The sequence below is a fragment of the Staurois parvus genome, unplaced genomic scaffold, assembly GCF_062004578.1.
Source record: "Staurois parvus isolate SC_StPar_1 unplaced genomic scaffold, SC_StPar_1.0 ptg000019l, whole genome shotgun sequence".
In the NCBI taxonomy this organism is placed as follows: domain Eukaryota; kingdom Metazoa; phylum Chordata; class Amphibia; order Anura; family Ranidae; genus Staurois; species Staurois parvus.
This window is the reverse complement of record NW_028317815.1, coordinates 29528677-29554437: the sequence shown is the minus strand read 5'-3', so window position 1 is coordinate 29554437 and position 25761 is coordinate 29528677. Positions and strand designations below refer to the sequence as shown.

The following is a 25761-nucleotide window of genomic DNA, read 5'->3' as shown; positions in this document are numbered from 1 at the left end:
AGTTTCTGAATGTTGGAGCACCACAATATTGGAATGTCAGAGTTTCCAAATTGTTAGAGTTTCAGAATGTCGTGGTTCCCAAATATCGACATGTTGGATTTCCTCAACTTTGGCATATTCCAGAATGATGGAGTTTCAGAATGTCGGACGTCCCAAATTTCAACATGTTGGAGTTCCCAAACTTATCATATTGGAGTTCCTGAATGCTGAGATTCCCAAAATCCAGAATGCCAGGCTTCCTAAACTTTAGAATGTCAGAGTTCCCAAAAACTTCTTCAACCCAGTCTGCAGGAGGACCCAATATTTCCCCTGAACTTTAACCTGTATAAGATTAATTTTACACATTTCCATCCAATTCAGAAGGGAAGCTGCATTGTCTTTACTCAGAGAACTAATCCAAGCCTCACTCTCAGTGCATCATGTTGTTGTCCATCATTAGAGAATGATCTGCTCTCTCTTCATGAAACATGACCAGTGGTTACTACATATTTAGACCCATTGTAGTTCAGCTACCAACCTAGACTGGGAGTTGAGGACACCCTCATCTTCATGTTAAATTGCACGTATGCACACCTGGATAGGCAAGCAAGCACTGTGAGGGTCATATTTTTTTACTTCTCCAGTGTTTTTGATACCTAGCGGACAATGTTTAACAGGTTTTATGAGTCTGTGGTTGTCAGTGCTCTCCTGTATGCAGTGGCATGCTGGGAAAGCAGGTTTAGGGTAGCCAATCCCAACAGACCCAATAAAATGATCTGCAAGGCCAGGGATGTTGCTGGTTTGCAGTTGGAATCTTTAACAATAGTATCAGAGAGGAGGATGTTGTCCAAGGTATGTTCAATCTGGCACAATTCCTCCCACCCACTCCACAATACGCCGATCAGTCTGAAGAGTACCTTCAATCATAGAATGTTACAGCCATGATGCACCACAGAGCAACACACGAAATATTTTTTTTTTCTGTGGCGAAATTCTAGAATACTTGTGTGTGCTGGTGCGATTCCTCCCATGATTCAAAACGCCTATATGTGACCGGAGCCTTAATAAAGTTTTCTGAATCCGAACCAGCTGTATGCAGTTTGGATAAATGGCTCTATAAGGCCTCGTTCACACCATGTGCAGAGACATGCGCTTTTCTGCATCTCTCTCTCTCTCTGTAAGGGTGCAAAGAAAACAATTGGTTTTCTTTGTGCTTTGTACACATCACAACACTAGTATCATATTCGTATTTTATCTATGCAGAAATGTATACCATGTATGCATTTTTCTGCATAGAAAAAATAAAAACTATATGCATCATAATGTGGGTGTACTATGATTTTTATGAATGGGACACACAGAAAATAGTTTTCCTTGCGCTGTTGCAGAGAACTTTAGGTTGCATATTTCTGCCCAGGAAACAACACACAAACACTCACATGACACCAATGTTATGGTGTGAACAGGGCACATTGAAAACATTTGTTTTCTTTGTGTCCTTTCAAAGACCTGCATTGGAAAAATGCACATTTCTGCACACTGTGTTAACAAGTCCTTAAGTTCACAAGATATAGTCTAATCAAAAAAGTAATATTTTGGTCATAGATGGATAATATATCAAAAACACACACACACACACTTAAGAAACCTATGGATTAATTATCTAAATGCAAAACTGAAAAAAACAGAAGTATCAGTCTTTGGCAGACTGACTCTTAACAATCCCCTCCAGTATTCACCTCACCAGTAGCTTCATCAACCAAAGAGATCTGAGTTGGAGTGTCCACTTCAATAGGTCTCTGTCGGAAAAAGTAATTTCATTAATAAAAGACACACATCAGCAACACTAAACCATACCAGCACAGTAAAGCATTTGCCTGGAAAGGCCCTGAAGACTAACCTAGACAAGTTGCACAGCAGAACAATTTTTTCTAGAAACAAACTGAGAAGCGTGGATATCGAGTTACTTTTTAAACGGCAAATGTATACAATGTGCAGGTTCTTGAACTCTGTAGATATCTTTGCTGCAGGGCTGTCCATCCATTTATTCCTTTTGAGCTTTCGGCACTGTGGGGATCAACAGCTTTTGGTCTCTGAACTCAGCTGCACTACAAGATGACCCAACAGGGACTCGCCCCCTCCTGACCTCTCCTCCATTGAGAAAAGTTATTTTGCCATTACACTGCCTGTAACCTGATCAGTGAGTGGGGAGACCATACTTTGACTGATCGGACTCTCCCCCATTACAGTCAGTGTAATCAGTAAAAGAACACCAAAACAATTATATCAAAAGCACTTACTATTCGGTTTTCCCAGAATGCATACTTAGGACTTGTCAACAGCAGCTCTTTGGTGACCGGAGAACAATAGAGGTAAACTTTCAGGCTATAAAAAAAAAAAAAAAAAAAAAAAAAAAAAAAAAGGGAGGAAATTATTCAGAGTCAAACCATCAACAGCAGTATATTTTTTGGCTTAGCACAGGAGAGAAACAAGCCTGCAGGTGCTGCAGTGGACAATGGAAAAGCTTGTGGTCAGCAGACCATTGCATTATTACAGTGAAGGTGCTGCAGTGCCAGTCAATGGGCAAGCACACTGTTGCAGTACTTGATGGTCAAAGTACAGCGGAGACTGCACTGGGCATTTGAGTCAGCGGTGGGTGTGCATGACAGACCAGTACACAGGTGACTATCAATCAGTTTAAATAAAAGGTTTACATTGTTAAAGTGCCATTTCATGGATTAGATCATAGGTACTGGGGGCTTTTGGTTGGTAAATGCATCAGTACAGTGACAAAAATTACATAACCACAGTGCCACTTGTTGGTAAGCTCCCAAGTGTTAGATCAGTCAGCGGACAAAACTATAGGTGCTATGGCAGTAGGTGGACAAGTGCATTGTTACAGTGAAGAATTACATTGCTGCAATGCCAGTTGGTGGACAGGCAACCAATTGTCATTGTAGCCAGTGGACAAGGGTCAAGATGCTGCAGCAGCCAAGCAAGTGAGAGACATTGTGGTGAGTCAACAGACGCAATGTTACAGTAAGGAATTACAACACTGCAGCGCAAGTCAGTAGGAAAAGCATGGCAGTACATGGACTGCAGATACTAACGCAATCAGTGGAAAAGCGTTACCTTGTAATGAAAAATTCCACAAATGCAATTCTAGTTAGTGAAAAAGCATCTGAATTTAGGTGTGATGACAGTCCATGGGCAAGAGTGCAGGTAACATGGTTGTCTGTGGCAAGAGCGCAGGGGACACCAAGAAGCATACAAATACTGTGGATGTCACTGTACAGGTGCCATGGTGGTCAGTAGGCTAGCATAGTGGTCATGGAAAAAGCGTGTTGGAGCCACTGTGACATCAAAAGTCACTGTCAGTGGACAAGCGCATAATAGTGACATTACTGACAAAACTATACAAGCACTGTTAGCCAGATCACTTCACCTGCATGCTGCGGAGGGCACAATCTTGGGATACTTAACAAAACTGGAGCGTGCAAAGTCTGGTGTAGTTCTGCATAGAAACCAACCAGCTTCCAGGTTTTTTTGTCAAAGCCGAACAAGCTGAAGTTAAAATCCGATTGGCTACAATGCACAGCTGCACCAGATTCTGAGTGCTCCAGTTTTATTAAACCTCCTCCACTGTGTGCTTGCCAATATGGCAGTGGACATTGGTGTTGATGAAAAAAAATGTCTACAGTGCACATCTGGGCTGCATAGTCAAGTAACCCTTGGCCAATAACTGAAATACTAAATATCCATAATGGATAAAATATTTAAAGCCCACATCTGGAGAAAAAACAAAAAAAAATTCATATGCAGTGGGGCTGTACCTGCACTGCATGGGTTAACCGCTCTTTTTTTTCTAGGGGAGAGTAAAATGGAGATATACTTACCTAATCCTCCCAGCACAAGACCAGTCTGGCACCCCCACGCTCCAACAGTTGTGGACTGTTCCTGACATCATCAGGCCCAGAGCAAGCTCCATAGACCAGAAACAGACCACTGCTAGACTGTGGGGAAGCACAGCACAAAAGGATCAGGTGAGCATAAGCTTTCTCCTCACCCCTAGACACAGCAAGCAATGCAGGCACAGCTCAACTGCATGGGATTTTTTTTTTTTTTGCTTGAAGTTGGGCTTTAAAATCAGCTGCAGCTTCTAACATGTAAAAATTGAGACTGCTCATACCAAGCTGCATTTACATGAGACAAATCCATTATGTTTTTTATCTTTAAAATATACATTTTCAATAATCAGATTAAAAAAAAAAAAAAAAAAAAAAGCATTCTCTAATGCAACATACCTGCATGCCAGTCTTCTTTTCAGGAGAGGAGCACGAAGTCCTTTCATGTGATCTGTAAAAAGTAAAAATTACCATGTTAATGTTTCTAATACCAAGTATGAGAAAAAACAATTACAAGTGTTTCAAATATGGGAGAAGTTAAATAAGCTACAGATAACTTTTAAGAGTTCCAGACCTTGGTGTGAGAAACACAGAGGGGAGAATTCATATGGAGTTTTAGACACCCCTAAGAGTTCCTTTGGGCTGCTGCATGAAAATGGTCAATGCTTGTAGTCGATTCATGTACCTTACATAGACAAGTACATGAATCTGTCAATGCCTGGTTCTGGGATCGAATCCATATTGGACACTCTTTCCTCAGTGAATTCCCTCACTTAAAGCAGAGGAGTTACAAACACGTCAAGTTTAAATGATAGAGCTGTAAGTGGGAAGCACTGGATTCAAGCCTTTGGACTCCACCTTTGTGCAGACAGTCTATGTCAGAGTATTATATTCGTTTTGAAGCAGCTCCAACTACATGCATTTGTGCTGTGCTCCGAAGCCCTATGTCTGAACACTCATTCTGGCACTCAGCAGGACTAATGCATCTTACAGCAAAGAAAAATTATCCCCTCCAGGCCACTGCCCACTATCAGCCAGCAGCGCTGAGGATTCCATGATGACAGTGGATACAGCCCCAGAATCACTAGATGAACAGTACCTCTATCCAATGCGGTGTGGTGGCAGGAAGGGCAGGCAAGCAGCAGCAAGATTGGCACGGGAACTCCAGCCAGTGTCAGTCCACCCAGAAAGGGGCTGACTCCGAGCCTCTTCCAGAATGCAGGGAGTACCGGGGCACACCTGAATGGAGGTGGAACTCTGCAACAGGTGAATATGCCATCATCAGCTTTAACCCTTGCCGGAGGGGAGTCGTGTGTGCAGGGGAAACTAGAACAGTGTGCAGTCAAAGAGTTTAATTTGGGCTCATTCCTAGGTAGAGGTTATTGTTTACAAATAAGATGAAGTGGTTCTAAAGTCAAACACTTTTTTATCTTACTTCACTTGCAGCATAAGGCACCATGCATACGGGGCGTTTTGAGAACGCTGGTAACGTTAGCTGTGTAAATGTGACATTAAAAACGTGCGTTTTTCAGCTTTTTTGCATTAGTGTTTATTTAGCGGCGTTTTCAAAAAAAAAAAAAAAAAAAAAAAAAACCACACAACACACCAGCCAAAAACAGCACCTGTAAAAACATCCAGTGTGCATGAAGACTAAAGCAAAAAACCTGTTTCCCCATACACACACCTGAGCGTGTCAGCAATTCAGCACTGTTCCGGCTGCAGCTCTTCCTGGTCTCACAGGAAGACACAAGCAGCAGGAACTATGGGGGTGGCCAAGTCGCACAGTGTACTTCTATTGATGCACATGGCTTGCTATGGGGGTGCCCACAGAATGAAGAAGCAGGAAACGCCAGCCTGGGACTGCAGAAGGCAACGGACCACTCTGAGCAGTTAGGTATAATCTCTCTTTTTTATTTTATAAATATATTATATATATATATTTCCACACAAATAAAAAATAAATAAACTGGACAACATTATTGGTACCCTCAATTTAATATTTGGTAGCACACCCCTTGGAAAAAAAACAAAACTGAAATCAATTGCTTCCTGTAACCATCAGTGTGTTTCTTACACCACTCCAATGGAATTTTGGACCACTCTCTCCTTTCGCCAACTGCTCCTGGTCTCAGGTTGGAAGCGGTCCTTTTCCCAACTGCTGTTCTGAGATCTTTCCATGGGTGCTCTAATGGATTGAGATCTGGAAACAATCTCTGGATGCTTTTTGACATTGTCGTGATGTAAGACTCATGACCTCTGACAGAGACCCAACTTTCTGACACTGGGCCCTACATTGCACCCCAGAATTCTGTTAGTCTTCAGATTTCATAATGCCATGCACACGGACAAGACATCCAGTGCCTGAAGCAGCAAAGCAACCCCAAAACATCAGTGAACCTCCACCATGTGTGACTGTAGGGACTGCATTCTTTTCTTTAACCAGCCCCCGCCCACCATATAAGGCAATGACGGGCGCAAGGTGGTTCTCTCTTTCTGGGAGGACGTTATATGATGTCCTCCCACTCTAACCGCGCGTGCGCGGCTCCGGGACACAGCAGATCACCGATCAACGGAAAGAGCTGAAGATGTCAGCTCGGTCATGTGATCAGCTGTGTCCAATCACAGCTGCTGGCATGTAAATAGGGAAATGCCGGTTATCGGCATTTCTCTCCCCTTGAGCTGTCACGCTGACAGTTTGAGAGGAGAGCCGGTGATCGGCATTCCTCAGAGGGGACATGTACACTGATCATCAGGGCACTGATGATCAGTGTAGCCCCAGCAGTGCCACCTGTCAGTGTCCATCAGTACCAGCCGACAGTGCTCATCCATGCCACCTGCCAGTGCACATCAATGCCCATCTGAGCTGCCTTAGTGTCACCTATCAGTGAAGGAGAAAAATCACTCATTTACAAAATTTTAAAACAAAAACTAAGAAAAAATTTTCAGTTGTTTAGCAAAAAAATAAAAAACCCAGAGGTGATTAAATACCACCAAAAGAAAGCTCTGTCTCAAAAAATTATAAAAAGTTCATATGGGTACAGTGTTGCATGACCGCGCAATTGTCATTCTAAATGTGACAGCGCTGAAAGCTGAAAATTGGCCTGGGCAGGAAGGGGGTATAAGTGCCCTGTAGGCTAGTGGTTAAAGGCCTCAGTTCTTTTTCGGAACAGTAGAATGATGGGCTTTACCAAAAAGCTGTAACTTTGTTTTGTCTGTCCTCAGCACTTTCTTTCAAAATTATTTGGCAAACTCCAATCTGGCTTTTTTAGGTTTCTGGGTCAGCAGTGGGGTCCTCCTGCATCCCTCTTCATTCAGATGACGACGTAGAGTGCAAGCTGACACAGATGTACCCTGTGCCTGAAGGTCAGCTTGAATTTGTCTGGAAGTTGATCAAGGTTCTTTAGCCAACATTTGAACCATGCTTCGTTCCAATCTTTGATCAATTTTTCTCTTTCGCACACATCCAGGGAGATTAGCTACAGTATCATAGTGCTGTAAACTTCTTGACAATGTTGCGCACAGTGGACACAGGAACATTAAGATGGACTTGTAACCTTGAGGTTGTCCATGCTTTTCCAAAAGGGCTCCTATATCCTAGCAAACAACAATGCAGGTCCAATAAACTGACAGTGGGTGGAGCTTGATGGGGAACCGTGCTGCTTGTGATTGACAGCAGATGATGGTAGGGGGATTCAGTCCAATAGTGGCTTTGGAATCATTCCAATGTCATCAGACCTAAATGTATGAAAAAAATTAGATATTTTAACTGCATTGACATGTTTAACTGCCTCCTGCCCACCATATAAGGAAATGATGGGAGGGCGGAGGTTTTCTCGTTCTGGGAGGACGTCATATAACATCCTCCCACTCTAACGGCGTGTGCGCGCCCAGCATAGCGAGAAGTGGTGGTGCGCTGTGTCCATGGGACACAGCGGATCAGCGGAAAGAGCCGATGATGTCAGCTCTGTCATGTGATCAGCTGTGTTCAATCACAGCTGATCGCATGTAAATAAGGCAATGCCAGTTATCGGCAGTCCACTCCTCACGCTGACAGCTTGTGAGAAGAGGAGAGCTGGTAATTGGCATTCCTCGGAGGGGACATGTACACTGATGATCTGTGCAGCCCCACCAGTGCCACCTGCCATTGCTTCATTAATGCCACAGTGCCCATCTGAGCTGCCTTTCAGTGCCATATATGAGTGCTGCCTACCAGTGCACATCAGTGAAGTAGAAAAATCACTTAAAATTACAAAATTTTATAAACAGAACTTAAAAAAAAATTCTTCAAAATTTTCAGTTGTTTTTGGTTTGTTTAGCAACAAATAAAGAACCCAGAGGTGATTAAATACCACCAAAATCAAAGCTCTGTAAAAAAAAAAAAAAAAAAAGCAAAGAAGGAAGAAGATACAAAATTTCATATGGGTACAGTGTTGCATATGACCGTGCAATTGTCAAAGTGTGACAGCACTGAAAGTGGAAAATTGGCCTAGGCTGGAAGGGGGTGACAGTGCCCGGTAGGCAAGAAGTCAAAAATAGTATTTTTTTTCTCAAAATTGTTTTATAGTGAAAAAAAAAAACAAAAACCCACGCACAGGCGATCAAATACCACTGAAAGAAAGCTCAATTTGTGGGGAGACCACGCAATTGTCAAAGTAGCACAACGCAAAAAAATGGCCTGGTCAGGAAGAGGGGATGGGGGGTTGGTAAACCCCCAGCAGTACAAGTGGTTAATAGTAAAAAAAAGATTTTTTTTTTTTTTATTATTTTCCAAAATTGTCTTTTTTTGTTTATGCCGCAAAAAAAATAGGAACCGCAGAGGTGATCAAATACCACCGAGGGGGTAGATCCTCTGGAGGTCAAGTGGTTAACTTTAGTAAACCCCCCTCCCCCCAGGTACTTGAATTAGGTACAAGCTGGGTCACTCTCAGTGCTGCGCCCCCACAGCATTCTATAGGAGGAGCACAATGCAGAGATCGGTCCACACATACACATCCTCGGCTCATAATACAGGCATAACAATATATTACTGGTGGATACAGACTGACACAGTAGGGTGTTGCTGGACACTTACCCTTGTGACAATGGGACAGGAAGTAAGCCTTCGCGGAGACGTTGTCCCTGTCAAACCTGTCTATAGATATGGAGGGGTATTCCTTCATCCGGCCGAGGAAGGAGCTCATGTTGGCACCATAAGCAGCACCACACAGCTCCCATACACAGCAACACCGGAAGCGGCACACCGAGGTAGGACACACCGTACATGCCTAAAACTTCGCATTCTGGCCAATCAGTACGCCGCAATCTCAGCTCCTCCCAGCGCACAGCGGCCAATGGAATAGAGGTCTACAAAGCACGTAGTAGCGGCGCTCTGTGTAGGAACATGAAGCCTCGTAACCTGTCGGTCCAAGCCTCTTCACTGATTGGCTAATGTCTAGGTCTTCTCTCCGCCCTCGAAAAGAACAGCGCGTCATATGTTGCCTGGATACCAGGCTAGACTCTAACGGCGACTGATCGGGTGTTTGCCGGTGCGGATCGTGGGAACTCAGGTGAGGAAAGCTTGGGAGCCCCTGCCTGCACGAAGGGAAGAGACAGTCTGTTCAGGGGGTTACGATGTATTTATAAAAGAGATGTAAACATGATGATAGTGAGAGCTAATGCTGTTTTACAGAAAACCTTAGCTGGCCATATACGGGTCGAATTCTGAAATAATTTTCTTTCAAAAATCTTCTCGTTCTAATTTCGCACCGTTAGTGGGCCACAGCGACGGTCAATTTTTGAGCGATCATTGAATTTGAGTGATCAGGCATGTTGGACGTTTTTGGAAAAACAAACTAATTTCTAATTCAGGCAGGCCATACATGAGTCGGAGTCTGAACAAATTTTCTTTAGAAAATCAGAAATTGTGTGCATTCTGGAATTCGATGGTGCCACCATTGATTTTGAAATTCGAACAACCAAGCCTTCGAAAATTCTTAGAAAATATTTTTGAAAGAAAATTCTTTTGGAATTTGACCCATGTATGGCCGGCTTATTGCAGGCAATACATGGGTCGAATTCTGAACAAGTTTTCTTTAGAAAATCAGAAATTTTGTGCGTTTTGTAATCCAATGGTGCCACCAATGAATTATGCTTGAGGTGATTGTAGCCGTATTAGTGCATTTGCGACAGGAACAATTGAGTACTGTCCGGGATACTTTTTATATTTGCACTAACATACAATTTTGAGGCCAAGCTTTCGGGGAATGTCCCCTTCTTCAGGTCTAAGCAGTACTGAAACAAAGATTTAGCAGAATGTTAGAAGAGATGTGGAGGATGGGAAAAAAACAACAAAAAAAACAGAGATAAGACACAGCAAAAGCAAAGTCTGGGGGAGGGGGGGGATTTCCAACATGCCCAATCACTCAAATGCAGGCCATAGACGGCTTGAAAACCGGCCGTTTAAAAAAAAAACGGAAAATCGGTCGTTCAATAGGCCAATGTTACCACCAACGGTTGTCTACGGCCGGCATTTAATTACTTCTGTCCATGCAGAGAGCTCAGCTATTATATTTGACATGAAAAAGTATTGCGGTTGCAACAATGTATCTATTTGTAACCATTTCGGATACAGATGTTTTTATTTGGATACAAATAGATACATTGTTCCAACCGCAAGACTTTTTCATGTCAAATATAATAGCGGACTGGAATTCTTTTTCTTCTTCTTGCAGGTCACTGCTCATGTGCAGATTTTTTATCGGTAAAACGATCGGCCGATTTGACTATCATTGCTGGGAAAATCAGCCGATCAGCAAAATCAGCCGATTTTTTTTCCAACTTTACCGATATAAAAAATGTGCCAAAACCCCAAAAAACGGCCGACCAATTAACCCACTAACGGTGCTAAAATCAGCCGATTTTTTTTTCGGCCGAAAAATCCGCCAATTTTCGACCCGTTCGATGGTAGCACAAAAATCGTTAGTTTCTGTGTCCTACTAATGGTGTGAAATTTGAACAAAAATTCTTAGAAAGATTTTCAAAAGAAAATTCTTTTGGAATTCGATCCGTGTATGGCCAACTTAATAAAGGCAATACATGGGTCGATTCTGAACTGATGCAGGCCATACATGGGTCGAATTCCGAATTAATTTTCTTTAGAAAATCTGAAATGTTGTGTGTTTTCTAACCCAATGGTGCCACCATTTCAAAATTTAACCAAGCCTTCAATTTCTCCTCATGTTGCTACAGAAAAGAGTTTTCGTGGCCAAGAATTTTCTTTCCTTTCCAGGTCACAGCTTTCTATTTCTTGCATGGTTCTCCCATCATTGATTTTAAATTCATTTGTTTTTTAAAAAATTTCCAACATGCCCGATCATTCAAATTTGATGGTCACACAAAAATTGGCTATTTCTGTGGCCCACTAATGGTGCAAAATTCAAATGAAAATCCTTTCTGAAAATATTTCTGAAAGAAAATTCTTTCGCAATTTGACCCATGTATGGCCGTCTTAATGATGGGAGAATTGTGCTAGAAATTTAATTGAAAAAATATGAGCATGAGCTGTGACCTGAGAAATTCTTGGCCATGAGAATTCTTTTCTGTAGCAACTTGAGGTGAAATTAAAGGCTTGGCTGGTCCAATTTCAAAATCTATGGTGGCACCACCGGATTACAAAATGCGCAAAATTTTCTAAAGACAATTCGTTCGGAATTCAACCCATGTATGGCCTGCATTAGTTGTAGACCTATGTAGAGTTTGTGATTGTATATGGAGGTAGCCATGTCTGTTCTCCTCCAGTCCTCTCTAAAGTAAATGCTTGGTAATGCAGGCCATACATGGGTGGAATTTTGAAAATCGTAACTAAGAACTTTCTTTCAAATTTGGCACCATTAGTGGGCCACAAGCATTGGCCAATTTTTCGTGCGGCCATCAAATTTGAGTGATCAGGTATGCTGGAAACTGTTTGAAAAATGAAGAATTTCTAATCAATGATGGGAGAATCGTGCGAGAAATATAATCAAAAAGAATTGAGCATGACCTGTGACCTGGAAATTCTTTTCTGTAGCAACATGTGAAATTAAAGGCTTGGTTGGTTGTATTTCGAATTCAATGGTGGCACCATTGGATTACAAAATGCATGACATTTCCAATTTTCTAAAGAAAATTTGTTCAGAATTCGACCCATGTGTGGCCTGCATAACAGTAATTACCAGAACTGAACTGCATTTACCTAGCAACAGTATATAAAGACAGTTCTAACCTGCTATAACTGTCCCATTCTATCCCACTGGCCAATGATTGATGAAATAAAAAAAATCTGTTGACCAGCAAAGTTGGGGCCCTTGAAGAAAGCACAACAGTTCCCAGCAAACAACAGATTAACTTGTGTAATGTTAGTCTCTTACCTGACCTAGGGCACCTTCTTCTGGGTCTCTAAAAGCTCTGGTTCAGTAAAAGCCTATTTCAAGTCAGATAGGGATAGAAGTTTCTGTGATTCCTCTCTTTCAATCCTGCTGAGACAGTCCTTCTTTTGCTTCCTTACAAGTGGTGGGAGTGCTCTCTAGTGCAGTCTGATCACACCAATCATCCAAATCACACCTACCACTGTGTGATGGGCAGTCTGTCACGATTGTGGTCAGCTGGGGCAGAGTTCTGTTCAGCCAGCAGCAGCAGCCCACTCTTTTCCACACATCTGCTTGCTTCCAGACGGTCCTCCCCTGTTTACTCACCAGTCTGCAGGCCCTCTAAACTTACTCTGTTGCATCAGCCAATCACCTCCAGGATTGAATCAGACCCAGCCAAGATTTCCTGCACTGGAGACATTCCATAGATGAGTATTGCAAAGTAGTCTCCTTAAAGATTGCTGCTGCGTTTTTGCATTATTATTCACTTTAACCGTGTTCACACTGCAGAAGGATAATACAGCAGCAATAAAGGAAGACGTTCCACAGCAGTTATCGGCTACAGTCCAGGTTACTTAGGCATAGTATATTTTTACATAGTTACATTGGTCTAGCTTGGTCTATGTACACCATACCATATAATACTTCTTTAGTGTCTATAGGCGATTTTTCTTGTGAAATTAAAGAGCCGTTGAAATAAATAAAGTGTGATTTTATTTTATCACACAATGGCTTAAAATAACAATGTAAAGTGTATCATGAACAGTTCCATGTAAATGTCAAAGCAGAAGTTATAAAGATGTGTCACCATTATGTCCGTTGTCTCATGTGCTTTTTGTCTTGTTCAGTGAAGTTGAGTCTGACCACGTGGTGCTTGTCCTTCAGAGTCTTTGGAAGTAGATGTTAGTGACTATTTCTAGTCTTACAGCATGCACCTGTTTCAGCTTCTCAGCTTTGCTTATGCATATCTGTATGGATGGACCGACGTGTGCGTGTGTGCGTCTGTCCGTCTCCGCATCTGCTAAGATGCCTTTTTATGATGCAAGTAAGCGTCATAATTCGTGATCTTAGAACCTTGTATGGCAAACAATACTGCTTAGCAGAGCAATTACATTGAAGGGAGGGGACTTACATATATGGTCTTTTGATTGACAGCCACATATGTAGTGACCATAATAAGCTGGTGATGTTACATCAGCTTGCTCATTTGACCAGTCTCTGATTAAATATTATAAATTAAGAATGCATCTTTACAACATCTCAATAATGTTGTATAACCAGAAATCTACGTATGTAACAATCTAAACCAAACTAAATACACACAGTGACTATTAGTATATATTATGTAATACTTATTCTATTTTGATTCACTTCTAACACCCTTGACATTCTACACCAGAGTCCTGTAACCAACTATATTGTCACCTAGGAGAGAGAAGAAACAGTCTCTTCCCTCCTGGGTGACAATGGTATGCTGTGTTTGGTACTCCTGCGTTTCAAATATAATTCTGAATATTAATCTGCCAGTTGCTAGGATACTACCTGTACCTATTGAAGGTTATTGACCTTAGTATGAAATTGTAAGGGATTTGGTCATAACCTTGGTTACCGCCTAACACCCATCCCCAAACGGGATGATTGATCATTTGTTCTCAGGAGACACCCCTTTGATATGATAGAAAAAGACTGACAGGCTGGAGAAAAGACAGCTTTCATTTAACACCAATCAGGAACATCTAACACTTGAGAGCCAAGGCAACCTTTTTGTTTGGACAATTGGACTCTGCTCAAACCAAGGACATTGCAAGTATTCTGCCTTCTTAACTCCTTTCTTTTATTTCTCTGTTGTTTTATTGTTCTCTTTATATTTTTATAACATCTTTTTCTGTAAATATTTTAATTGCACCATTTTGACCTTTTTAGTAATAAATCCTATTTTGAAAAGCGTTGAAACGGTCTCGAAAGCTTTTAATGCAAACTAAAGAATCCCCGTTTCTTGAAGAGTGCTACTGTATGTAATAATCCTCTGAATATATCTGTCCGTGGTGACCGCGTGTATTACAGACGCTTATACTAATATCATAGTGTTACTGCTAAGATTTGTGAGTTTCCTCCTTCTCTGTCAAAAGGTGGTGGTGGCAGCGTGAAGGGTTAATTGAGTAATTAACCTGACCCAGTAACAATCGCTCTCAGGCTGCTGGCACATAGATTGTGGTCCCGCAAGCTGGAAAATCTTTGTGCAGGGTGCAGCTGAGAGTGGCATTGTTACACAAGTGACAGTGAGGTGCGAGGTCGGCTGGTCCTTCGGTCAGGGGTTGGTGAGAAAGTCACAGTTCAGGTGCCGCATTCCGTCACATCCTGTACTGCACACTGCCATCCTAGTATGGAGTATGGTAACCTTGATACTGGGTACCCTGGTTGGTGAGGTGAGACCCCTTGACCAAGAAGCTTCGGGTCATAAGCATCCGTGGAGATACGAAGACCTGTTCACTGGTACCCAAGCCCAACAACACTCTGTCATTGTCAAGTGGAATGCAGATGCTGAAAAGGCCTTCCTAAATCATGCTATTCTGAAAGCACCCAAAAGAATTCCTTGTCCAGATGAACACCTCTGATATGGGAATGGGAGCTGTTATATTGCAGGTCATCAAGGAAGAGAAGCACCCTTGTGGTCTTTCTGCTATGGAAATTAACTGTGGCTGAGAATAACTATGCTATGATAGAACGGTAATATCTAGACATTACATGGGCTTTAGTATCGCTCTGGTATTACGTCAGGAAATTCAGGCTTATCTAGGACCATTCTCTTCTGATTGAAGATCAGAACAAACAAGGGGACAAATGCCAGGATATCAAGATGATTTCTTGAACTCCAAGAATACAGGTTTGTGGTGGTCCACAGACCTGAAAAACTTCATCAGAATGCCGATACTCTTTCCTGGGTCCATTGTTTTGGCTCCACTGGTGCCTCTACTCCCTTTTGGTTGAAGGGGGGGATATGTACTGGCCAAAAAGCTAGCATCATGGATGGTAGGTAAGTATCCCCTTTTTTGTGTGGCAGGTGTAGGAGTTAATGCAGCAGAGGGCTAATAAGGAAGAGAGACAGAGTTTTGGGAGGATTTCTAATGGCTACACCTGTGTGAGTTTGAGATACAGGCAAGAAAACCTCTGCTGCTGGCTGGACTCTGTGGTGCCTCTGAAATGGACTCCATTCTCTTTACATGCGTGATGTAAGCACAATTCTGTTATTTTATCAATACTGTGTTTTTTTTTAATAAATATTTATTAATTTTCAACCAAATACAAATTATAGTCATTTTCTCCAATTAAAAAGAGATCAAAACAATATCATCCTACCACCATAATTATCTACCTGATAAAAACAATATTACCCCCCCGCGTCCCATCCTCCCTCCCCTCCTCCCCCCCCCCCCCCCTACTCGGCATTTTCCCTCTTCTACACTATATAAAACATTCAAAATATATCTGGAATCCATCTAAAGGGGTATTACATCTTCATATATTTCACCTTCTCTCTATAATCTTCCTATTTTTTCCATTTTTTATAATATAACTCCATTTTATCTATATGCATATAATAAAGTTTTTCCGTCCCACAAATCTGATCCACTCTAACCATCCAGTCCTCCTCTGTCGGTGCTTCCTTTTTTTTCCCAAAACCTAGGTATCAAGCTCTTCGCTGTACTCAAAAAATGCCATATGCCCAAATCCTTATATAATTTCACTGGAAGCTCTGTGTTATGTAAAAGACATAGCTCTGGGTCTAATCTAATGTTAATTTCAGTGATCTTCTCTACTAAATGAATTATTTTCTGCCAAAATATTTGTATTTTTGAACATTCCCACTAGAGATGAGCGAATCGAAGTATCCGAAGTGGAATTCGAGTCGAATATCGGAAAAATTTCGATTCGTGCCGAATCCGAAAAACAGCCTAATTCGGACGCGCGAATCGAAATTTTTCCGAAAATGGCGGCTGACATGTGCGGCGACGGAGCGGGGATGTCGGGGAAGGCGCGCAGACAAGGCGCGCTGCCCCATAATGCATTCCTCAACGACATGTGATCGCATCAGCCAATCAGCAGCCAGCCAGCCAGCACTGTGTAATGGTCGAGGTATATATAGCGGCCATTTTGGAAATCTTCATTTGCCTGCAGTCATTGAACAGAGGCAGACCGCTCTGTACTAGGGACAGGGACAGAGTTAGGGCCACAGAAACGAGAATTGGGGACAGAGAGAAGTTACTTAGGGACAGAGAACCATTACTCAGGGACACAGACTTGTTAATGAGGGCCACAGAATCGTTATTTAGGGACAAAGAAACGCTAGTTAGGGCCACAGAATTCATACTCAGGGACAGACAGAATTGTTACTCAGTGCCAGAGAATTGTTACTTAGGGCCACAGAAACGTTATTAGGGCCACAGAATTTTTACTCAGGGACAGACAGAATTGTTACTGAGTGCCAGAGAATTGTTACTCAGGGACAGACAGAATTGTTACTGAGTGCCAGAGAATTCTTACTCAGGGCCACAGAATTCATTCTCAGGGACAGACAGAATTGTTACTCAGGGACAGACAGAATTGTTACTGAGTGCCAGAGAATTGTTACTCAGGGACAGACAGAATTGTTACTGAGTGCCAGAGAATTGTTACTCAGGGACAGACAGAATTGTTACTGAGTGCCAGAGAATTGTTACTCAGGGACAGACAGAATTGTTACTGAGTGCCAGAGAATTGTTACTCAGGGACAGACAGAATTGTTACTGAGTGCCAGAGAATTGTTACTCAGGGACAGACAGAATTGTTACTGAGTGCCAGAGAATTGTTACTCGCACAGACACAAAATTGTTACTTGCACAGACACAGAATTGTTACTCGCACAGACACAGAATTGTTACTCAGGGCCACAGAATTCATACTCAGGGACAGACAGAATTGTTACTGAGTGCCAGAGAATTGTTACTCAGGGACAGACAGAATTGTTACTGAGTGCCAGAGAATTGTTACTCAGGGACAGACAGAATTGTTACTGAGTGCCAGAGAATTGTTACTCGCACAGACACAAAATTGTTACTTGCACAGACACAGAATTGTTACTCGCACAGACACAGAATTGTTACTCAGGGCCACAGAATTCATACTCAGGGACAGACAGAATTGTTACTGAGTGCCAGAGAATTGTTACTCAGGGACAGACAGAATTGTTACTGAGTGCCAGAGAATTGTTACTCAGGGACAGACAGAATTGTTACTGAGTGCCAGAGAATTGTTACTCAGGGACAGACAGAATTGTTACTGAGTGCCAGAGAATTGTTACTCAGGGACAGACAGAATTGTTACTGAGTGCCAGAGAATTGTTACTCGCACAGACACAAAATTGTTACTTGCACAGACACAGAATTGTTACTCGCACAGACACAGAATTGTTACTCAGGGCCACAGAATTCATACTCAGGGATAGACAGAATTGTTACTGAGTGCCAGAGAATTGTTACTCAGGGACAGACAGAATTGTTACTGAGTGCCAGAGAATTGTTACTCAGGGACAGACAGAATTGTTACTGAGTGCCAGAGAATTGTTACTCGCACAGACACAAAATTGTTACTTGCACAGACACAGAATTGTTACTCGCACAGACACAGAATTGTTACTCAGGGCCACAGAATTCATACTCAGGGACAGACAGAATTGTTACTGAGTGCCAGAGAATTGTTACTTAGGGACAGACAGAATTGTTACTGAGTGCCAGAGAATTGTTACTCAGGGACAGACAGAATTGTTACTGAGTGCCAGAGAATTGTTACTCGCACAGACACAAAATTGTTACTTGCACAGACACAGAATTGTTACTCGCACAGACACAGAATTGTTACTCAGGGCCACAGAATTCATACTCAGGGACAGACAGAATTGTTACTGAGTGCCAGAGAATTGTTACTCAGGGACAGACAGAATTGTTACTGAGTGCCAGAGAATTGTTACTCAGGGACAGACAGAATTGTTACTGAGTGCCAGAGAATTGTTACTCAGGGACAGACAGAATTGTTACTGAGTGCCAGAGAATTGTTACTCGCACAGACACAAAATTGTTACTTGCACAGACACAGAATTGTTACTCGCACAGACACAGAATTGTTACTCAGGGCCACAGAATTCATACTCAGGGACAGACAGAATTGTTACTGAGTGCCAGAGAATTGTTACTCAGGGACAGACAGAATTGTTACTGAGTGCCAGAGAATTGTTACTCAGGGACAGACAGAATTGTTACTGAGTGCCAGAGAATTGTTACTCAGGGACAGACAGAATTGTTACTGAGTGCCAGAGAATTGTTACTCGCACAGACACAAAATTGTTACTTGCACAGACACAGAATTGTTACTCGCACAGACACAGAATTGTTACTGAGTGCCAGAGAATTGTTACTCAGGGACAGACAGAATTGTTACTGAGTGCCAGAGAATTGTTACTCAGGGACAGACAGAATTGTTACTGAGTGCCAGAGAATTGTTACTCAGGGACAGACAGAATTGTTACTGAGTGCCAGAGAATTGTTACTCAGGGACAGACAGAATTGTTACTGAGTGCCAGAGAATTGTTACTCAGGGACAGACAGAATTGTTACTGAGTGCCAGAGAATTGTTACTCGCACAGACACAAAATTGTTACTTGCACAGACACAGAATTGTTACTCGCACAGACACAGAATTGTTACTCAGGGCCACAGAATTCATACTCAGGGACAGACAGAATTGTTACTGAGTGCCAGAGAATTGTTACTCAGGGACAGACAGAATTGTTACTGAGTGCCAGAGAATTGTTACTCAGGGACAGACAGAATTGTTACTGAGTGCCAGAGAATTGTTACTCGCACAGACACAAAATTGTTACTTGCACAGACACAGAATTGTTACTCGCACAGACACAGAATTGTTACTCAGGGCCACAGAATTCATACTCAGGGACAGACAGAATTGTTACTGAGTGCCAGAGAATTGTTACTCAGGGACAGACAGAATTGTTACTGAGTGCCAGAGAATTGTTACTCAGGGACAGACAGAATTGTTACTGAGTGCCAGAGAATTGTTACTCAGGGACAGACAGAATTGTTACTGAGTGCCAGAGAATTGTTACTCAGGGACAGACAGAATTGTTACTGAGTGCCAGAGAATTGTTACTCAGGGACAGACAGAATTGTTACTGAGTGCCAGAGAATTGTTACTCGCACAGACACAAAATTGTTACTTGCACAGACACAGAATTGTTACTCGCACAGACACAGAATTGTTACTCAGGGCCACAGAATTCATACTCAGGGACAGACAGAATTGTTACTGAGTGCCAGAGAATTGTTACTCAGGGACAGACAGAATTGTTACTGAGTGCCAGAGAATTGTTACTCAGGGACAGACAGAATTGTTACTGAGTGCCAGAGAATTGTTACTCAGGGACAGACAGAATTGTTACTGAGTGCCAGAGAATTGTTACTCGCACAGACACAAAATTGTTACTTGCACAGACACAGAATTGTTACTCGCACAGACACAGAATTGTTACTCAGGGCCACAGAATTCATACTCAGGGATAGACAGAATTGTTACTGAGTGCCAGAGAATTGTTACTCAGGGACAGACAGAATTGTTACTGAGTGCCAGAGAATTGTTACTCAGGGACACCTAATCGTTGAATTAAATAGTATGTCAGACAACATGCAGAGGAGTGGCAGAGGAGGCAATGTTTTAGGAGCGAGCAGACGTGGCAGCAGAGGAAGGGGTCGAGGCAGCAGTATTCGCAGCCAGAGGCCAGTGCTCCCGGTGTCATCCAGCGGTCGTGTCTCCACCGACAACCCTGCCGTCATTGATTGGTTGGCTCGGTCGTCTTCCTCTTCCCAGGTCACCTCTGACACCTACAGCCAACGGTCGGTGGGTACGTCAGACACAACCGTTAGTTGGCATGGCCCGGGACCAAGCCCACTGAAATCACGTGTCCTCTACCTGCCCCTGTCCTTTGCTGTTCCCTCACCAAGCGAAGTATCGCATGCTGTGGGCTCAGCCCCACTGTACAGTGAGGAAGAGCTAACAGAGGGCGGTCAGGAACGGGGGGAGACATCGGCCTTTTCAGCAGCCAAGCGAACAAGTACTGGCGAGGAGAGTGGCTCGGTAGCCGGTCTAGAGACAGGTCTGTCTCCTGACCCAGACGCAGCCGAGGGGGCTAGTAGTGAGGCGGAGACCCTACTTGATGATGAGGAGGTTGATCGCACTTGGCAGCCTCGTCGTCATCAGGCAATTTCTTCCGCATCATCAGGAGAAGAGGGTGGCAGCTTGGCAGCGAGCAAAACAGTCGGTGGGTTGCCCAGGAGACAGCAGCAGGGTCGCATCAGTGTCAGTGGAGCCAAACGTCCACGGAGTAGAGCACCAGCTCCACTGCAGCCTACCACCACGGCCAGTAGTGGTGCCGGTGCGCACGGAGGAAGTAGCAGTCAGCCAGTGAAGAGTAGCGGGGGCAAAGTTTCCTACTCGGTGGTGTGGCAATTTTTCCTCAAGCCGCCCGAGGAAGTAAACGTAGCCGTATGTCGACTATGTGGCCAGAAATGCAAGCGTGGCCAGGGGGCCCATGTTGGGACTACAGCGTTGCGTCAGCATATGCAGCGTCACCATTCGGTGGCCTGGGAAAACCGTGATAAACATACGGCGGTTCTGCCAGCCCCAGCCCCCGCTCCATCACCCGCTCCGTTACTTGCTCCGTCACCCGACGTCGTCAATCGCCCTCTATCAGCCAGTCAAGGCTCCAACACCTCTGCTGAGGGGAGTTGTCGCTCATTGGCATCTTCCGCTCGTTCAGATGCTCCTTCTCCTGCTACTCCTCTTCTCGGATTCCGTCAACAGTCTTTCTTGGAATCCGTATCCAAGAGACAACAGTTTGCGAGCACGCACCCGACGGTGCAAAAGCTGAACGTCCTCCTGTCCAAGTTGCTGGTGCTGCAGTCCCTCCCTTTCCAACTGGTGGACTCAGCACCTTTCCGAGAAATGATGGCTTGTGCCGCGCCGCGGTGGAGAGTGCCAAGCCGTCATTTCTTTGCCCAAAAGGCAGTGCCAGCCCTGCATTCACATGTAGAAGAGATGGTGGGCCAGTCTTTGAGCATGTCGGTCTCTGCCAAAGTGCACGGCAGCGCCGACGTGTGGAGCTGTAACTACGGTCAGGGACAGTACATGTCATTTACGGCCCACTGGGTGAACGTGGTGCCGGCACAGCCGCACCAGCAACTTGGACAGGTCACGACGCTTTTGCCTCCACGTTTGCACGTCCTTGGTCCAGCAAGCATGTCCGCCTCTACCACCTCTTTTTCCGCCGTGTCCTCAGCCGCCACCCCCGTGCCAAGTCCCATTACCCGACCGGCATATCACATGTGCAGGGCGCAACGGTGTCACGCTGTGCTGCACCTGGTATGCCTTGGCGAACGTAGTCACACAGGGGAGGAACTGCTGAGTGTAATGAACAGAGAAATCGACAGATGGCTGTCTCCGCGCAAACTAAAAATCGGAACCATGTTGACTGACAACGGAAAGAACATGGTGTCTGCTCTGCGTCAAGGAAGGTTGTGCCATGCGCCATGCATGGCTCACGTGTTCAATCTGGTTGTCAAGCGGTTCCTAAAATCCACCATCCCACTGCAAGACATCCTTAAAATGTCACGTAAACTGTGCATGCATTTCAGCCATTCCTACACCGCAAAGAACACCCTCATTGAGCTGCAGCGGCAGAACGGAATTCCACAGCATCGCCTGATCTGCGACGTTGCAACAAGGTGGAATTCAACCCTACACATGTTAGACCGCCTTTACGAGCAGCGAAAGGCCATCACCGATTTCCTGATGTTACAAGCGGATAAAGGTACTCCCCTGTGTAACTTAGATGTCAGCCATTGGCAGCTCATGCGTGACACCTGCCGCTTGCTCAGGCCCTTTGAGGAGGCCACGCTATTCGTGAGTCGGCAGGACTATGGGATGAACGACGTCATTCCTCTGTTGCACGTCCTGGAACAAATGCTGTTAACAATGGCTGGTCAGGGTGCGGTAGACGTGGCGCACAGATGTCAACGCCACATGACCCCTGTGGGGGCAGGACAGGAAGAAGAGGAGGAGGTAGAGGAGGACATTTGTGCTCAGGAATTATTGAGTGAAATGGGTGGTTTTTCCACTCAGCGGACAGGAGTGGAGGAGCAGGAGCATCTGGTAGAGGAGGAGGAGGAGGAGACAGAGGACCCAGACGCACCGTGGCAGTATGCTGTGGAGATGGAGGCAGGGAGTCCCTCGCATTCCTTGGCACAAATGGCCCATAGCATGCTCGGTTGCTTGCGTAGCGACAGCCGAATAATAACCATCAGACAGAGGGATGACTTTTGGCTGTCCACCTTGTTGGACCCTCGCTACCGGTCCAAAATGGTGGCCTTTTTCACACCTGCTGAGAGGGAGGCCAAAATTACGTACTATAAAAACCACCTATGTAGTCAGTTGGTCTCTGCCTTTGTGCGCCAACGTCCATCCTCAGACACTGTGGGCCCTGTGCGCTCGCGTTCCGCTGGCATGGCAGCAGGGGAGGGGTGGGGTGGTAGGAGCAGTGGCAGCTCCACCAGCAGTGGCTGCCTCAGTCTGCAGTCGATGATGAGTAGCTTTCTTCACCAGCGCAGTGAGGAAACTACTAACCAGCCGCAGCAGCAGCAGCAGCATCAGGTGGACCTGGAGCAGGAGCTCAAACAACAGGCTTGGGCCTACTTGGACAGCACCCTGCCAACCGAGGTAGACAATCCCCTTGACTACTGGGCAACGAAACTTGACCTTTGGCCCCAACTAGCTGAATTTGCCCTTGAAAGGCTGTCATGCCCGGCCAGTAGCGTGGCATCGGAGCGCGTGTTTAGTGCGGCAGGAGGTATTGTAACTCCGCGGAGGACACGACTGTCCACCCAAAGTGTGGAGAGACTCACGTTTGTGAAAATGAATCAGGCGTGGATTAGTCTGGATTTCAAACCACCAGTTCCTGACACAACTGACTAAATCCGCCATGAATCATGCCTCAAACATGTGCCACTTTGAGGTCTCCTCACACACTGCTGGTGTGTTGAATTTTTTGACATAGGGTGCTGGCAGATTATGGGCCTCCTATAGCTGCTGCCAGGCCCCTAATCTGCCATAGGCCCCTATATACCGCTTCCTCATGCTGCTGCCAGGTCCAGAGTCTCTCATGGGTCCCTGTACGGCCTCCCATTGCTGCTGTCTCCATCGCCACACTCTGCTGCCATGTGCCACTTTCAGGTCTCTTCACACTGCTGGTGTGTTAAATTTTTTGACATAGGGTGCAGGCAGATTACGGGCCTCACATAGCTGCTGCCAGGCCCCTAATCTGCCATGGGCCCCTATATACCGCCTCCTCATGCTGCTGCCAAGTCTAGAGTCTCTCATGGGTCCCTGTACGGCCTCCCATTGCTGCTGTCTCCATCGCCACACTCTGCTGCCATGTGCCACTTTCAGGTCTCTTCACACTGCTGGTGTGTTTAATTTTTTGACATAGGGTGCAGGCAGATTACGGGCCTCACATAGCTGCTGCCAGGCCCCTAATCTGCCATGGGCCCCTATATACCGCCTCCTCATGCTGCTGCCAAGTCTAGAGTCTGTCATGGGTCCCTGTACGGCCTCCCATTGCTGCTGTCTCCATCGCCACACTCTGCCATGTGCCACTTTCAGGTCTCTTCACACTGCTGGTGTGTTTAATTTTTTGACATAGGGTGCAGGCAGATTACGGGCCTCACATAGCTGCTGCCAGGCCCCTAATCTGCCATGGGCCCCTATATACCGCCTCCTCATGCTGCTGCCAAGTCTAGAGTCTGTCATGGGTCCCTGTACGGCCTCCCATTGCTGCTGTCTCCATCGCCACACTCTGCTGCCATGTGCCACTTTCAGGTCTCTTCACACTGCTGGTGTGTTAAATTTTTTGACATAGGGTGCAGGCAGATTACGGGCCTCACATAGCTGCTGCCAGGCCCCTAATCTGCCATGGGCCCCTATATACCGCCTCCTCATGCTGCTGCCAAGTCCAGAGTCTCTCATGGGTCCCTGTACGGCCTCCCATTGCTGCTGTCTCCATCGCCACACTCTGCTGCCATGTGCCACTTTCAGGTCTCTTCACACTGCTGGTGTGTTTAATTTTTTGACATAGGGTGCAGGCAGATTACGGGCCTCACATAGCTGCTGCCAGGCCCCTAATCTGCCATGGGCCCCTATATACCGCCTCCTCATGCTGCTGCCAAGTCTAGAGTCTGTCATGGGTCCCTGTACGGCCTCCCATTGCTGCTGTCTCCATCGCCACACTCTGCTGCCATGTGCCACTTTCAGGTCTCTTCACACTGCTGGTGTGTTAAATTTTTTGACATAGGGTGCAGGCAGATTACGGGCCTCACATAGCTGCTGCCAGGCCCCTAATCTGCCATGGGCCCCTATATACCGCCTCCTCATGCTGCTGCCAAGTCCAGAGTCTCTCATGGGTCCCTGTACGGCCTCCCATTGCTGCTGTCTCCATCGCCACACTCTGCTGCCATGTGCCACTTTCAGGTCTCTTCACACTGCTGGTGTGTTTAATTTTTTGACATAGGGTGCAGGCAGATTACGGGCCTCACATAGCTGCTGCCAGGCCCCTAATCTGCCATGGGCCCCTATATACCGCCTCCTCATGCTGCTGCCAAGTCTAGAGTCTGTCATGGGTCCCTGTACGGCCTCCCATTGCTGCTGTCTCCATCGCCACACTCTGCTGCCATGTGCCACTTTCAGGTCTCTTCACACTGCTGGTGTGTTAAATTTTTTGACATAGGGTGCAGGCAGATTACGGGCCTCACATAGCTGCTGCCAGGCCCCTAATCTGCCATGGGCCCCTATATACCGCCTCCTCATGCTGCTGCCAAGTCTAGAGTCTCTCATGGGTCCCTGTACGGCCTCCCATTGCTGCTGTCTCCATCGCCACACTCTGCTGCCATGTGCCACTTTCAGGTCTCTTCACACTGCTGGTGTGTTAAATTTTTTGACATAGGGTGCAGGCAGATTACGGGCCTCACATAGCTGCTGCCAGGCCCCTAATCTGCCATGGGCCCCTATATACCGCCTCCTCATGCTGCTGCCAAGTCCAGAGTCTCTCATGGGTCCCTGTACGGCCTCCCATTGCTGCTGTCTCCATCGCCACACTCTGCTGCCATGTGCCACTTTCAGGTCTCTTCACACTGCTGGTGTGTTAAATTTTTTGACATAGGGTGCAGGCAGATTACGGGCCTCACATAGCTGCTGCCAGGCCCCTAATCTGCCATGGGCCCCTATATACCGCCTCCTCATGCTGCTGCCAAGTCCAGAGTCTCTCATGGGTCCCTGTACGGCCTCCCATTGCTGCTGTCTCCATCGCCACACTCTGCTGCCATGTGCCACTTTCAGGTCTCCTT

General features: G+C 45.3%; 2 protein-coding genes across 3 annotated transcripts in view; one reads left to right on the top strand and one right to left on the bottom strand.

Annotated features, from left to right (window-relative positions):
- DCLRE1C (DNA cross-link repair 1C) overlaps window positions 1-9149 on the bottom strand; it is a 34589-nt gene extending 25440 nt beyond the window's left edge. The window contains exons 1-5 of one of the 2 annotated variants that reach the window (XM_089686035.1): window positions 8956-9077; window positions 7073-7619; window positions 4284-4335; window positions 2280-2364; window positions 1719-1778 (exon numbers count right to left, since the gene is read on the bottom strand). In XM_089686035.1, the coding sequence (XP_089542161.1) occupies window positions 1719-1778; window positions 2280-2364; window positions 4284-4330 (192 nt within the window). In that variant the 5' untranslated portion in view covers window positions 4331-4335; window positions 7073-7619; window positions 8956-9077. Of the gene's footprint in view, window positions 1-1718; window positions 1779-2279; window positions 2365-4283; window positions 4336-7072; window positions 7620-8955 lie in introns of both variants that reach the window. The other variant, XM_089686028.1, reaches the window with a different exon arrangement.
- A 117-nt stretch (window positions 9150-9266) lies between these two features.
- The window catches only part of MEIG1 (meiosis/spermiogenesis associated 1), a 38026-nt gene continuing 21531 nt past the window's right edge, over window positions 9267-25761 (top strand). Inside the window, exon 1 of the mRNA XM_089686856.1 lies at window positions 9267-9430. The gene's annotated coding sequence lies outside the window, so the exon portion shown is untranslated. The remainder of the gene's footprint in view (window positions 9431-25761) is intronic.